We start from the raw sequence: 14,999 nt of genomic DNA, 5'->3' as shown, positions 1-14,999 counted from the left end.
AGTCACCTTAACTTCCACACCACCTTCTGGCACTGGTATGAGCCACATTAAATACACACACAGAATTACACAATCCAATATTGCTTTCCAGCTCTGCTATCGTGTTGTGTGAAAAGACAGGAGCAAGTGAGCATGTCAGAGCTCTGAAAGATGCTTAGCTTATGGAGAGAGACTAATGGAATGTTTGATCTTTCCGCCCTGAAATACACCTATTAAATACAAATTTATGGAGAGCCTGTTGAGACCTGACTCCAGGATCCATGCTAGATGCTGATTACTAGAAGGAGTATGACATAGTTCTTATCCTCAGAGTCTAGCTTAAAAAAAAAGTCAAGAATGTTCACTGAGCAAAGTATTATAATTTAGGGTGTATATAATAACCCAGAGGTGGTCAGGTACTATTGAAGGCACTGGAGATGACAGTATTCACCTCGGTGGAGTTTACATTCTACACTCCAGTTAGAGTAGGTATGAATGTTGTTCTGGGGCAGTATAGATAAGGAATGACTTCCTTTAGTAAAGCTGGAAAAAGATTTCATAGAGATACTCAAATCAATCTACACTTTAAAAGATGTATAGAAGTTTGCCAGTGCAAACAAATGGATGATGGTGGGCCAGCCAGCTAGCATGGTGGTTAAGGCAGCTGGATCCCACATGACCAACTTAGCAATTCAAGTCCTGGACCTGATGACTTGAAAAAAAAAAACACACCAGGTGCGAGCACGCTCCAAATCCTTAGAGGATAATGGAGAAGGGATTGCAGCGTGGCCATTCCCCCTGTAGGGTTTTTTCTCTCCTCAACAAGTGCATGGACCTGATTGCCCTGAGACTGTCTTACCATGACTCTGAGTGCCCCTGACAATAAAATAAAAAAAAAAAAAAAAAAAAAAGGCAGGCCAGCTGGTGGCATGGTTATTAAGGTGCTGGATTCCCACATGGCCAACTGCAGTTCAATTCTAGACCTGGTGGCTTGAAAATCCTGCTGGGAGGGGCCAGCAGGTAGCATTGTGGTTAAGGCACTGGACTTCCACATGGCTGACTGGAGTTAAAGTCCTGGATCCACAGCTTGAAATCATGCCAAGCATGTTCGTGTGCGTGCTCCAAATCCCTGGAGGATAATGGAGGAGAAAGGACTGTGGCATAGCCATCCCCCTCGGAGGCGGGGTGGTGGTGATTTTTTGCTTTCTGTCTGTCTCTAAAGTGAGCGCACGAACCGAATAGCAAAAATCTCTCATAAAGAAAAAAAGAGAAAATCCCACTGGACGTGTGTGCATGCATGGCCAAAATCCTGAGAGGAGAAAGGAGAAGGGATTGCAGCCTGGCCATCCCCCTGAGGGACGATTTCTCACTTTCCCTCTCTCTGTTTCTCTCTGGCAAGTGTACACACATGACAAAAACCTACTAAAAATTTTTTTAAACCAAATTTACTAATTGGAAGGGTGTTTTAAACAATAAGGTTTATTCGATCTTCTAATTTCATTTTCAATTTAAAATTAAATTTTAACATATAGGGATCAGCAAGTTGCATGGAGGTTAAGGATGCTGGACTCCCATATGGCCGACCATGGTTCGAGTCCTAGACCTGGCGACTTGCTTTCTCACTTTCCGTCTCTTTCTCTCTCTATTCCTCTCTGGTAAAATTAAAGTAAATAAATAAATAAATTTAAAAAGCTAAATAAAATAATTCTTTAAAAAAATTTTAGCATACTATAAGTAGGTTAACTTCAGTTAAGGCTACTGCCTTTATACATAATGTACTTTTAGACATGGGACCAAAATATACTTGCAATAAAAATAGTCATTTTCTGCAATTTGTTTCTTCAGAAAAATGTAGTTCATCTAAACTATCAATATTAAATAAAATAACAAAATATTTTAAAGGTTCTGTACAAGTAAAACCCTCCAAAGAAAACCTAAAAGTCTATATAGTAAGAATATCCTCCATTAATCCCTTAAATTCTGCATTACATAACTTTTTAGTTGACAAAAAATAAAAACTAGTCTTGTTTTGACTCTTAAATTCCGACCCCAAAAGACTGTTCTCTAATGTTGAAACAAAAATAGTGACTAAATGCTTTGATGGACAACTTACTACAATGAGAACAGAAGACTTGCAAAAGACAAAGATTTTCCTCTATCTCCCAGATGCCAAGGAAAGTAGGGAAATATTTCAGTCTCCTAACCAGAAATAAACTCTATTGGTACACTTTTTAAAAAAAGAAAAAGTACTTTAGAAAAAATCATACTCAAGGTACAGTTTTCAAAAAGCAGAAAATGTTCCCAAGATGAAGGGCAAAAAATTTTTTGTGAGAAAATAAAAAGAAGAAATCTTTCAACAGAGTAAAAACTTAGTTTCTTTCTGTGTCCCTGAAAGGTTTTGATCCAACTCTATTTGTTATCCTAGAAAAGCTCTTCTTCTAAAGAAAGGTCTCAGTGTAAGAACTGCTTGAAAGAAGCCAACCCCTTGGAAATAGGAACGGCTTGGCCATTTATTAATGTCAAATATGCTGCCTACATGAATTAGTCAGCTTGTCTTTTGGAAGCCATACAGAAAAGTTCTCGTGCACCTGCCTCTTAATGCCCTGACACTTCTGGCTTTAATGACAGCAGTAACAACCACAAGGGGGAAAAACAAAAAAAACTTTAACAAATTTTATTTGCTGAGTAACTGATTCATCAATTTTAAAAGGCTTCTTCCTGAAGTATCATCAGTAACCACAGCATAAAACTCATTCAGATTTAAAGCAAAAGGCAAAACAAAGTCATTTTCCTACACTGTCAGAATTTAACCAAATTTCCACAAAACTGACCTTAGAAACAAAGAGAAATGGAGCAGAAAAAGGCCAGATCTCTTACTGGCAGTACCGTGGTGGCAAATATCCCAGAACTAAGACAAGCTGCCAAATGGCAGAGAGACACTAAGAGTTTCCCAAACAGCCGAGCCCAGTGCACACAACATTCTCAACAACTGCAGTGAGCTTCAGAAGCAGTACACAGGTATAAGGTCCAGCCTTATTCTTTATTTACAACACGGTTCAAAGTCAGTGAATCAAGTACAAAAGGAATGGCTCTCATTTCCTGATTGGCACCAGATATTCTTCCTGCAATTACATCACTTTTATCTACCTTTTGCTTTTCCTTTTTGGAGAGTGAGAGCGAGGAATTACACATGGGCCAATGACACTCCAACCTCAAAACCAAGGAGAAATCTCTGCTTACAGAGAAACAAAGAAAGTGTCTCTCCCTCTCATGAAAGTTAGTCAGGAATTGTGCTCCAGTTATGAGGGTCACAGATGGTGTGGGAGAGCTGTCACAAGGAGATGCTTTCTTGAGTTGGTAGAAAGACAGCAAGGACCTGGGAAATCATACTCATGGGAGGACTCCTGTAACCACCATCACCCTCTCTTCTCTCTTAACCTTGGCCCCACCAAATCTAATGATAATGAGGAGAATTACATAGAAAAAACCAAAGAGCGTGGGAATGTGGGTGGAGTAAACATAAAAGAAGAAACTGAAAACTATCAAAACGTGCTCAGTGATGCTTCCTGGCCATCTTATAGAAATCTCCAATCCACTGCTTCATGTGTTTGACTTCCAACGAGCGGGCAACAAGCACGGATTCTGGATCAAAGGCATTGTTGGCTCGAAGATCTAAATGATGGGCTCCTTCTGCGATGGTGACTGCAACCAAAGTGTCTGTGATATCCTTGGTTACTCCACCTCCTGACCAGGGGTCTAATTCACCATTGCTGTGAGGGAAAGAACAAACAATACGATTAGTTATTCATGTCTACACTTGTAAGACAGGAGAAACCTACCATATGCATAACACTTAAAATTATAATCTGGGAGATTTGATCTGAGGACCTACTTCATCATATAAAAAGATGATTCAGGTGGCATGGTGGTTAGAGTGCTGGATTCCCACATGGCCAACTGTGCTGAGTCCCAGACTTGGTGGCTAGAAAATCACAACAAATAAAGAGCTAAATAAATAAATAAATGTAAAAGAGGAAAAAGAGAAAGATGCCTCATATTGGAAATCTACAATATTCTGCAACCAGGAAAAGTAAATAGAACCTGAGGGCCAGACAGTGACGTAGCAGTAAAACCAACACTGTGAGGTAAACCCACAGAGGAGGGTTGCCAGTTTGTGTCCAGAGATCTCCCCGAGTATACCAGGAATGTGCGTATCCATGATCGGGGGGCTGAAGCTGGGGGTGGACCGTGGTGTCAGAATCCTGTTACCGGTGCTCTATTTCTCTCTGGCTCTCTCTCTCTTACTCATGGACAGAAAGTTTTTTTTTGCCAGTAAACTTTAGAGAAAGAACCAAAAAAGAAATGAATGTGGTAGCCCCAAAAATCCTAAATTACACCGGAACTTAGAAGCTTGAATTCCAATCCTAACTTCATCATTCAAAAGCTATATAACACAAGTTACCTAACTTGGTTTCCTTACCTATTAAATAGGGATTACAAGGACTACCTCATAAGGTTGTTTTAAGGATTAAACCAGATGATGCATATAGGAGTATTTGGTAAGCACAAATGTCAGGAACATAGGAGTCCCTCAATTAATTCTGGTTTCCTTCTTTCTTAAGACCAAATGACCAAAGCGATACTAAATAAATAAATACTCCATATTTTAAAATGCTATTTGTCCCTTAGCTCTTTTTTAAAATACAAAATAAAGACACTTTCATTTCTTGTTCAGTATAGTACAGTACTTTGAAAAACAGGGTGACAGAACTAAAAAAAAAAGTCCCCAGGGTACAGAATCACAAAACTTAAGCAATACTCAAAAGATGCTCATTTTACCTTAGCTTTAAGTGTCACTAAGGTATTAGTCTCAGCTGGTTCACATGACACGTTTCAGAATGATGTGAACAGGATCTATCATCAAAATAACCTGTTTAGCTTAACTAAGGTGGGGGGGGTGAAGGCAACGCAACCACAGACAGGATTTGTAAAAATAATTTTGCACTGTTTGTTGAAGTATAATTCATGTGAGGACGAATTCACACATTTAAAATGTATAATTCAGGGGTTTTTAGTAAATTCAGGGTTGTACAACCATCATCACAATCAAATTTAGAATATCTTTATCACCCCTAAAAGAAACTTGTATTCATTAATATTCACACTACTTACCCCTCTGGAGACATTCTTCACTCTCAGTTCCAGACAACCATAAATCTACTTTTTGTCTCTATAGATTTGCCTATTCGTATAAATTGAATTATGTTAATACAATTGGTGGTCTTTTATGACTCGCTCCTTACATGTAGCATAATGTTTTCATGTTTTAAAGGATCATTCATGTAGCATGAATCAGTGCATTATTCCTTTTTTATTACCAACTAATATTTGATTATGTGGATATATCATATTTTATTTACCCATGCCATGCATCAGTTGGTGTACATTTGTATTTGTACTAGTTCCACTTTTTGGTGATAATTAATACTGCTCCCATGAACATTCACATATAAGTTTTGTATGGATGTATGCTTTTATTTCTCTTGACTATAGATCTGGTAATGAAATACCTAGGACATATGGTAATATATCCTTTTGATCAACTGCCAGACTGCCTTACAAAGCAGCTGCACTATTTTACACTCCCACTAGCAAGATGAGGGTACTAATTTCTTGATATCCCCACCAACACTTATTATCTGTCTTTTTTATTACATCTATCTTAGTAGGTATGAAATGGTATGTAATTGTGGTTCTGATTTGCATTGCCCAAAAGACTGATGGTATTGAACATCTTTTCATATACTGCTTGGCCATTTGCAGAGCTTCTCTGAAAAATGTCTTCAGATTGATGCCATTTTTTATCTGGATTATACATCTTTTTACTTTTGAGTTGTACAAGTTCATTACATATTTTAGATGCGAGTCTTTATATGATTTGTAAATATTTTCTCACATTCTATAGACTGCCTTTTGAATTTGACAGTATCATATTTAGTACAGAAGTTTTTCATTTTGGTGAAGTCTAAATCATCTATTATTTCATTGTTTATGTTTTTGTTATCATATCTTTAAAAACCCTACAGACTACACTGAATCTGTAAATCAATGAATTTGAGGAGTACTGCCATCTTTACAGTATTACCTCTTCCAACATATAAAAGTATGATGTCCTTCCATTGAAAGAAAGAAATTTTTAATGTCTCTCAAAAGTATTTTATAATTTTCAATATACACATCTTGCACTTTTTTGGTTAAATTTATGTCTAAGTATTGGGTCATCAGAAAAGTCATGACATATTTTTCTATGTTTTTCTATGCAAAAATGCATCATGACTTTTCTGATGACCCAATATTTTATTCTGGATGCTATTATAAATCAAATTGTATTATAGTATTATTACCTCCAGACATGCATAAAATGCTTTAGAGTTTACAAAGCCTTTCCTGTTAGATCACTGTAACAACTCTATGAGGTAGGTTTAATTATAGCAAATGAGAAAACCAACACCTAGAGAGGTTAGAAGTTGCAAACCATTTAATTTGGCAAATCTGAGATTCAAAGTCAGATCCTACAACCCTAGACTAATACTCAATGTTATACTACATTGCACACATCATGGACACATGACTGAAAGTCAACAGTCCACACCCTCCTGACCTGTGTGGTACAGAGTAAGAAGAGCATGAACTTTGGGATCAGACACTACTGGGTTCCAGTCCCATGTTTGCCTTTCTTGACCTAATCTAATGGATACTCAAATTCATCAGGACAAGACTGGCAACAGACTACTTGGACCTATGTACTAAACCCATGGCAATTATTAGATTGCTTTCTCCTCCTATGGCATCTCTTTATCTACATACCAATAAAATTGTTTATAGAAGATTTCTGTGTGTGTTCTGACATTTGTTTAATGCACACCTATTCCATTTTGCTGGTATTTACAAGGCTTGAAATAAAAAAAATCTTTAAGGTCACATTATCAGATACATAAAATTGTTAAGATCATCAAAAATACTCTCGGAATCAGCAGGTGGCATGGTGGTTGAGGCAGTTAGATCCCATATAGCTGACTTTGTGGTTTAAAGCCTAGAGCTGGTGGCTTGAAAATCACTTCAGGTATGTGCGCCTGCATGCCCAGAACACTGAGAGGAGAATGGGGGAGAATGTATTTGTGACCTGGCCTTCTCCCCTGGGGAGTGAATTCTCACTCCCCAACTCATGGTCTCTCTCTCTGGCAACCCCACGCACCCTACAGCAAACTAAAAAACAAACAAACAAAAAACCTTCTTCACTATAAGGACAATCTGTAGACAGATGAAAACCAAATAATATCTCTAGCCTGGATTTTCCTCTAAACTTCAAGATCAAAATACAGCTGTCTACTTGACATTTTTACATGGAAATGTAATTAATTAGACATTTCAAATTAACTGTTAGGTTGTCAGGAAAGTCATGACATGTTTTTCTATGCAAAAAGTGTATCATGACTTTTCCGAGGACCCAGTAGATCTAAAACTGAATTCCTGATACTCCCCAACTCCCAACCACTCCCTCCCATCATATTCACAGTCACTGTTAAGGACAATTCCAGGCTCTTAGTAGTTCAGGCCAAAGTGTGGTGTAACCCTTTAGTCTTCTTTCAGAGAGAGTTGCAGGGCACAAGTTAAACAATATATGTGGAGGGGCCAGGTGGTGGCACCACAGTAAAATACAATGCTCTCCAAGGCTGATCCACACATGAAGGCGTTGGGTTTGCTCTAGAGATTCCCCTGATTATGTTGAACATGCAGATGCTCATGGTCCAGGACTTGCTAATGCTAGAGCTGGAACATGGCATTAAGACCCTGTGGGGGGATCAGCAGTTAGCGTAATGGCTGTGTCGCTGGACTCCCACGTAGTCAACTGCGGCTCGAGTCCTGGATCCGGTGGCTTAAATTCACACCGGGCGCGTGTGCGTGTGTGCCCAAGCTCCCAAGAGGAGAACGGAGGTGAAGGGATTGCAGCATGGCCATCACCTCTGGGGTGTGATTTCTCGCTTTCTGTCTCTCTGTCTCTCACTGTCTGGCAAGCTCACGTGCCCTATAGCAAAAACCCCTAAAAAAAAAAAAAAAAAGACCCTGTGGGGGTACTGTCTTTCTCTGTCGCTTGAGGAAGAAATAAATAAGTAAACTTTTAACAAAAGGAAATATTTGTGGAAATAAGATATAAACTATAAAACACTATACAAAGGTGCAGTATCATTTTAATTATCATATTTTCTTAGCATAAAAAATGTTAATACCTCGGGAACCAGCAGTTAGCGTAATGGCTATGTCACTGGACTCCCACGTAGTCGACCGCGGTTCCCGTCCCGGACCCAGTGGCTTAAAACTCATGCCAGGCGTGTGTGCGTGCATGCCCAAGATCCCGAGAGGAGAACGGAGGAGAAGGGATTGTGGCATGGCCCCCTCCCCTCGGGGGTGATTTCTTGCTTTTTGTTTCTGTGTCTGTCTGGTGAGCACACGTGCCCTATAGCGAAAATCTCTCCAAAAAAAAAAAAAAAAAGTTAATACCTCTGAAAGGCAAATTAATCATGTAAATGGATTAAAAGCATTCCTTACCAAACTTTGATCAGAACACAAATTTAATCAAAATTTCTAGGCAAATGTACAAATTAAATGGAAAAATAAACACTTATGTACATTAGCCTATTTTATTCCATTATTACCACACTTCTCTGTGTGTTTTTTGTTTTAAGTTTTTGCCATGGGGCACATGCACTCACTGTAGAGACACAGAGAGTGAGAAAGTGAGAAATCACCCCCTCAGGGGTGATGGCCACTCCACAATCCCTTCTCCTCTCGGGATTTTGGGCATGGACACGCATGTGCCAGACAAGATTTTCAAGACTACAGGACCAAGACTTGAATCATGGTCACCCATGTGGGAATTCTTCATCTTAACCACCACATTGCCTGATGCCCCTCACCCCCCAAATGCTGTTCTTTAAAAAAGAAAAAAAAAAAAAAAAAAACTAATGATGATAATGTCTCGAAAGAAAATTTATTCCAAAAATGTACTTTTTTGGCTTCATTGAAAACAAAATGGAAAACTTTCATGTAAAATAGAAGCATTAGTTTTCAACTACTGAATAAATTTTTAAAAATAAACTACATAAGGGGTTAGATTCCCTTAAATGTACAAGTAGTCATTATCAGTATTCTAATTTGACAGGTCCAACCCAGATAGGAAACTCTCCATTATTTCCAAAACAAAAAAAGCTATCCCAACAGCCACATAATAAGCAAACTGCATTTGATTTAAAAGGTCATCTGAAATAGCCTAGTGGCTTAGCAACAGTGTTTAGAGTTGCCGAGAGACCCAAGATGGACATGGACTTGAATTTCTTGGTCCTAGTCATGTGAAAGCTAAACCAATCATTGGGAAATCTACAAAAAGCACTGCCTTTCATGAGAGAATCTAGATGCCTGGGTAATTTTTAGTAGTAAGTTACACTTAATTACTCCAACAGTAAATCTTCCTGCAAAATGATGCTAAACTAAGCAGCTTCTTAGCAAGTCCTTTTTGGATTTATATTTAAATGAGAATGATCATTGGTAAAATACTGTCCATGGGTTAAAGAAAAAAGTAAGTCTTTCCAACAAAACAAATAGTGGAAGTAAAAAAAAAAAAAAACAAAAAACCTGAAGTGGAACTACCTGTTGATAGTTGTAGTTAATATCTATTTATTAAGGTCTTGTTCATTCAACAAATGTTTGCTAGTACTTGCTATGTATCTAGCACTGATTGGGCATGGGGTTTAAGCACTAAACAAAACTGACAAAATTTCTGCTTCCACAAAAATCTACTTACCTTAAAATAACTGTTTTCTAGTCATTATTATTTCTAACATATAAGTTGACAATTTTTCCAAGGCTCTGTAGTGGATTTGGGGGAAAGCAGAATGATACTAATGTCTACTTGGCTTCAGAGGTTTAACTGGAAAACTTCCAATCTAACAATTACAGGTTGAACTTTGCAACCAGAAAAGCAGGCATATTTGTATTCAAATGACGAAAACTAAAGAGACCTGAACACAAAGATACTTTCCACATGGTTCCTTGGACATTTTCTTACTCAACCAAAAACTTTTTTTTTTTTTGAGAGATTTTTGCTATAAGGCACATGCACTCACCAGAGAGACAGAGAAAGACAGAGAGACAGAAAGCAAGAAATCACCCCCAAGGGGGGATGGTCACACTGCAATCCCTTCTCTTCTATTCTCCTCTCAGGATCTTGGGCACTCATGCACCTGTGCCCAGCCTGAGTTTAAGCCATAGGGTCTGGGACTCAGGTGGTCAACTACATGGGAGTCCAGTAACGTAACCATTATGTCATCTGCTGGTCTCCAGAAATGTTTTAAAGCTGGTAGTTACAGCACACATGGAACAGAGAAACCCGAGGCTGCTCATTTGGGAATGTGCTTTCTTCAAAAAAGCAGGAAAATTCTGAATTTTTAAAATATTTTTTTAAAATTTTACACTGAATCTTTCATTCCTGGAAGCCCACTATAGAAAAAGATATCTCTGTAAAAGTAGACTTGCCACTTGAGAAAGATAAACCAGCATGTTCACAGAGTTTTGCCCCTTAACTTTCTCATGCTTCTAAAGCCTTCCTGAGCTGTGTATTTCCTTCCTACTCCTCAACACATTTATCTATTGGGTATCCATTATGTGCCAGTCATGGTAGCAGGAGCTAAAAGCAGAGACGACTAAGAATGACTAAGATAAAGTCCCTGACATAGAGAAATTCACAATCTATTATGCAGATAGAAACACAGACAATCTTCCCACAGAGTGCTAAGCAGTATTCATAGGTGCTGGGAACGTGCAGGGGTAAGGGACGATTTCTTGAAAAAGGCCTGAGTCTTAAGTAAAGGGAAAAAAGAGGAAGTGAAAGGATATTCAGGGACAAATATACAGCTGCCTGTGTTTAGAATGTAACATTCTGCTCTAAAAGAGTGTACTGCCATCTATTCATTCTATGACTGTTTTTAGAGTACAGCATACATATTTGGTAGGCCTTCGGTCAAATACTTTGCTGGGTTAACTTTCAGGTATCACTATTATTATTCTCATTTTACAGAACATAGATCTGAGGATCAAAGAGCTTAAGCACTTTTATTTAAGATAGCTCATTCTACTATTGCACAGTTCTTTTAGAAAGTCCCAGGGCCAGGGAACCAGCAGTTAGCGTAATGGCTATGTCGCTGGACTCCCACGTAGTCGACCATGGTTCGCATCCCAGACCCTGTGGCTTAAAACTCATGCCGGGCGCATGTGCGTGCGTGCCCAAGATCCCCAGAGGAGAATGGAGGAGAAAGGATTGCGGTGTGGCCATCCCCCCTGGGGGGTGATTTCTCTTTCTGTCTCTGTCTCTCTCTGTCTGTCTGGCAAGTATACGTGCCCTATAGCGAAAATCTCTCCAAAAAAAAAAAAAAAAAAGTCCCAGGGCCAGCAGGTAGTATGGTGGTTAAGGGCGCTGGACTCCCATATGGCCGAATGAGGTTCAAATCCTGGACCTGGCGACTTTTTCTCTTTGTCCCTCTCTGGTCAAATTAAAATAAATAAATAAACACATAAATAAAGTTAAATAAAATAATTCTTAAAAAAATTTTAAAAAGAAAAAGAAATCACCCTTTTCCCTTCTTACACCAATCTAAGTTTCTTACATTAAGCTATAATTTTCATCTACTGACTTTTGTTTTATTTCTCAGTTTTTTCACAAAATTTACCCTCTCCTGCAGTGATGATGATGATGACTGACAACCTGAGAAAAAAATATAAAAGGACAAATAGATAACCAAATACTTATCTGTAATGGTTGACTCCATTAAAAATGAACAATGTATCTGACGAAAATTCATATATTAAGACCTCATATGAAGATTCAAACTTCATTTAACAATTCAACTTATACTTTAGCTTTTCTTTTTTTAAAAAAAGAGAGAAGTTTGCGGGACCAGCAGTTAGTGTAATCGTTATGTCACTGAACTCCCATGCAGTCAGCCGCGGTTCGAGTCCTGGACCCAGTGGCTTAAAACTCACGCCGGGTGCATGTGCGTGCGTGCCCAAGATCCCAAGAGGAGAATGGAGGAGAAGGGATTGCGGTGTGGCCATCCCCCCTGGGGGGTGATTTCTCACTTTCTGTCTCTCTGTCTCTCTCTGTCTTTATGGCGAGCGCACATGCCCTATAGCAAAACCTCTTAAAAAAAAAGAAAGAGATGTTTGCTATAGGGCACATGTCTCTCATCAGAGAGACAAAGTGAGAAATCACCCCCTGGGGGGATTGCCATGTCTCAATCCCTTCTGCATTCTCCTCTCAGAATTTTGGGCATGCACACACATGCACCCCACATGTTGCAAAGCATGTCGCACTTCAGCTTTGTAGGGTTAAAGTAAGGGTAAATAATGCTTGAAGTTCAAGATGCTTGAAAAACATACATAAATACTTCATGGAAGGTCAGCTAGTGGTATGGTGGTTCAGGTGGTTAAACTGAATGTGGTTGAGAGCATGTTTTGAGTCTCAAACCTGTTAGCTTGAAAAACACACTGAGTGTGTGTGCATGCATGTTCAAAATCCCAAAAGGAGGAAGAAATGGAGTAGAAAGGATTGTGGCATGACCATCTCCCACGGGGGGGGGATGCTTTCTTATTTTCCTTTTGTCTCACTCTGTCTCTGGTGAATGCACATGCCCTCTGGCAAATTATAAAAAAAAAAAAAAAGAAAAACTCCATGAAAATAAACTCTTAAAGAAAAATCAGAAATTGATGAAGTACTTTCTCCTCTAGCAAAATAAAGATGAGCTTCAACACTGTTATGATCTATAGTAAATATGCCACCAAGTTCTCTATTAAAACATAATACCCAGTGGCTGGCAGGTGGCATGGTGGTTAAGGGGCTGGATTCCATACAGCCAACTCCACGGTTCGAGTCCTGGACCCAGCGGCTTGAAATTCAAGCCCAGTACATATGCTTGGATGCCTAAGATCCTGAGAAGAAAATGAAGCAGAAAGGACTGTGGCATAGCCATACTCCTTGGGGGAGTGATTTCTCACTTTCTCTGTTTCTGTGTTTCTCTCTGTCTCTCTCTAGCAAGCGCACGCGCGCACACACACACACACACACACACACACCATTAGAGAGGGCTGGAGGAGCCAGCTAGGTCATGAAGTGGTTAGGGCAGCTGGATCCCACATGGCTGACTACACAGTTTGAGTCCCAGATCCACACACATGGTATGTGTGCACCCCCAAATTCCTGACAGGAGAATAAAGGAGAAGGGATCGTACCAAGGACATCTCCCTTGGGCAGGGGGTGATTCCTCACTTTCCCTCTCTTTCTGTCTTTCTTCGGTCAGTGCATGCCTATGGCAAAAACTAAAAAAAAATGCTGGAGGAAAATAGCTTAAGCCCCTTTTTGCCCTTCCACTTTCCACCATGTTAGGACACAGCCTTTAAGGTACCACCTTAGAAACAGAAACCAGGCCATTACCAAACATGGATCCTGCTAACACCTGGATCTTAGACTCCATAACTATGAGCAATAAGTTCATACTGTTCATAAATTATCCAGTCTCAAGTATTTTGTTAGTGTAGCACAAACAGACTAAAACAGACCCAAAGCCTTCTCCTTAAGCTTTTTTCAGTCCTCTCAAGTTTTCCTGACATCAAATATCCCACATTTGACACAGCTTCCTTAAATAGACTTATTTGCTTAACTGTCACTTTGTAAGATTGATCTGAAAACTATAGTTAGCCAAAACACAAAAATTTGAAGTCATGGTCAGATACAAATGCAACCTACACAATTAACTCTGATGTGAACTAATGCCCAGTACGTCACTTCTTAGAGAGCAGCATAATATAGAACAAACATGGGTTTTGTAGTTGGGACACAGGAGAAATCTGGTCTTACCATTTGCTGACTAAAACAAAGCTGATGAGCTTTGGCCTAGTGACTGAACATGGTAACCTTCCATTACCTCCTGGTAAAAAAGGAACCATAGTAACTATTGGGTTGTCTGGAAAGTCACGACACATTTTTTTCATAGAAAAACAGAAAAATATGTCATGACTTTCCTGACAACCTAATACTTCACAGGGTTGTTACGAAGATGCAATTAGGTGATGTATACTATTTAAAGTTTCTTGCATAGTACTTGGAACAGAAAAGAGTAGGTACCTCAAAAATATTTGTTGAATAAATACTGAAAAGTGTTTATTATCATAACTAATAATAGTAATAATAATACAAATCGAGAACAATAGCCAATACTTCATTTTGTGCTGGAGAGTTTTGTTAATATTTATTTTCACTGCTGTCACTGTTTTTTAAGCCTTTAAGAACATTGGTAAAGAGCATACAAATATTATTTCTTCTCAGCATCCTTTGTCTTTCAAGGAATAGGAAAACCTGTTATTCTATTGTCCGGCATTTCCCTGGTTCTGTTTTCTCAGCTGTTGTACAAATGTCTCCATCAACCAAGGTTCCTTTTTGGACCAGCAAACACTCACCTGAAAACAATGTTTGAGTGTGAACTGATGTTTTTGCCTCCATACATAGTAGTGATCCAGGAGGGCCTTGGTGTCACACCCCACTGTTTCAAACAGTCATCAGAATATTCCCTCAAGTTCCATAAGTGGGGTTCAAACATGTCATCAATACCATTAGTACAAAAGGGCATGACTATTTCTGTGCAAGCCTATAAAGCAAACCAGAAGAGGATCCAATGAGAAAACAAGGTGCAAAGAGGTTAAATAAACTAACCAAGGTCATACAGCTAGTAAGCAGGACACCAGGCTTGAGCCCAGGCAATCTGTCCTCAGAGCCCCTGTTCTTTACTTCTATGCCATGCAACCTCTCATTAGCAGAAAAGCTTGACTGAGAAGCCACAGAATTTAGGACTATATATTTCTTCTTTGTAAACTGCTTTCTTTCACATGCATTATTATATTTAAACCTTGAAATAATT

At 39.0% G+C, this 14,999-nt stretch overlaps 1 protein-coding gene across 6 annotated transcripts in view; it reads right to left on the bottom strand.

Moving 5' to 3' along the window:
• Positions 1 to 2,993: 2,993 nt before the first annotated feature.
• Positions 2,994 to 14,999, bottom strand: part of PRCP (prolylcarboxypeptidase) — a 74,958-nt gene continuing 62,952 nt past the window's right edge. For all 6 annotated transcript variants that reach the window (XM_006144983.2, XM_006144982.2, XM_006144979.2 and 3 more), the window contains exons 9-10: positions 14,542 to 14,729; positions 2,994 to 3,749 (exon numbers count right to left, since the gene is read on the bottom strand). In XM_006144983.2, coding sequence (XP_006145045.1) covers positions 3,533 to 3,749; positions 14,542 to 14,729 — 405 coding nt within the window. In that variant the 3' untranslated portion in view covers positions 2,994 to 3,532. The remainder of the gene's footprint in view (positions 3,750 to 14,541; positions 14,730 to 14,999) is intronic.

Source organism: Tupaia chinensis, unplaced genomic scaffold (genome assembly GCF_000334495.1).
Source record: "Tupaia chinensis unplaced genomic scaffold, TupChi_1.0 Scaffold000139_1, whole genome shotgun sequence".
Taxonomy (NCBI): Eukaryota; Metazoa; Chordata; class Mammalia; order Scandentia; family Tupaiidae; genus Tupaia; species Tupaia belangeri.
Note: the sequence above shows the minus strand (reverse complement) of the source record. Positions and strands in the feature narration are given on the sequence as shown.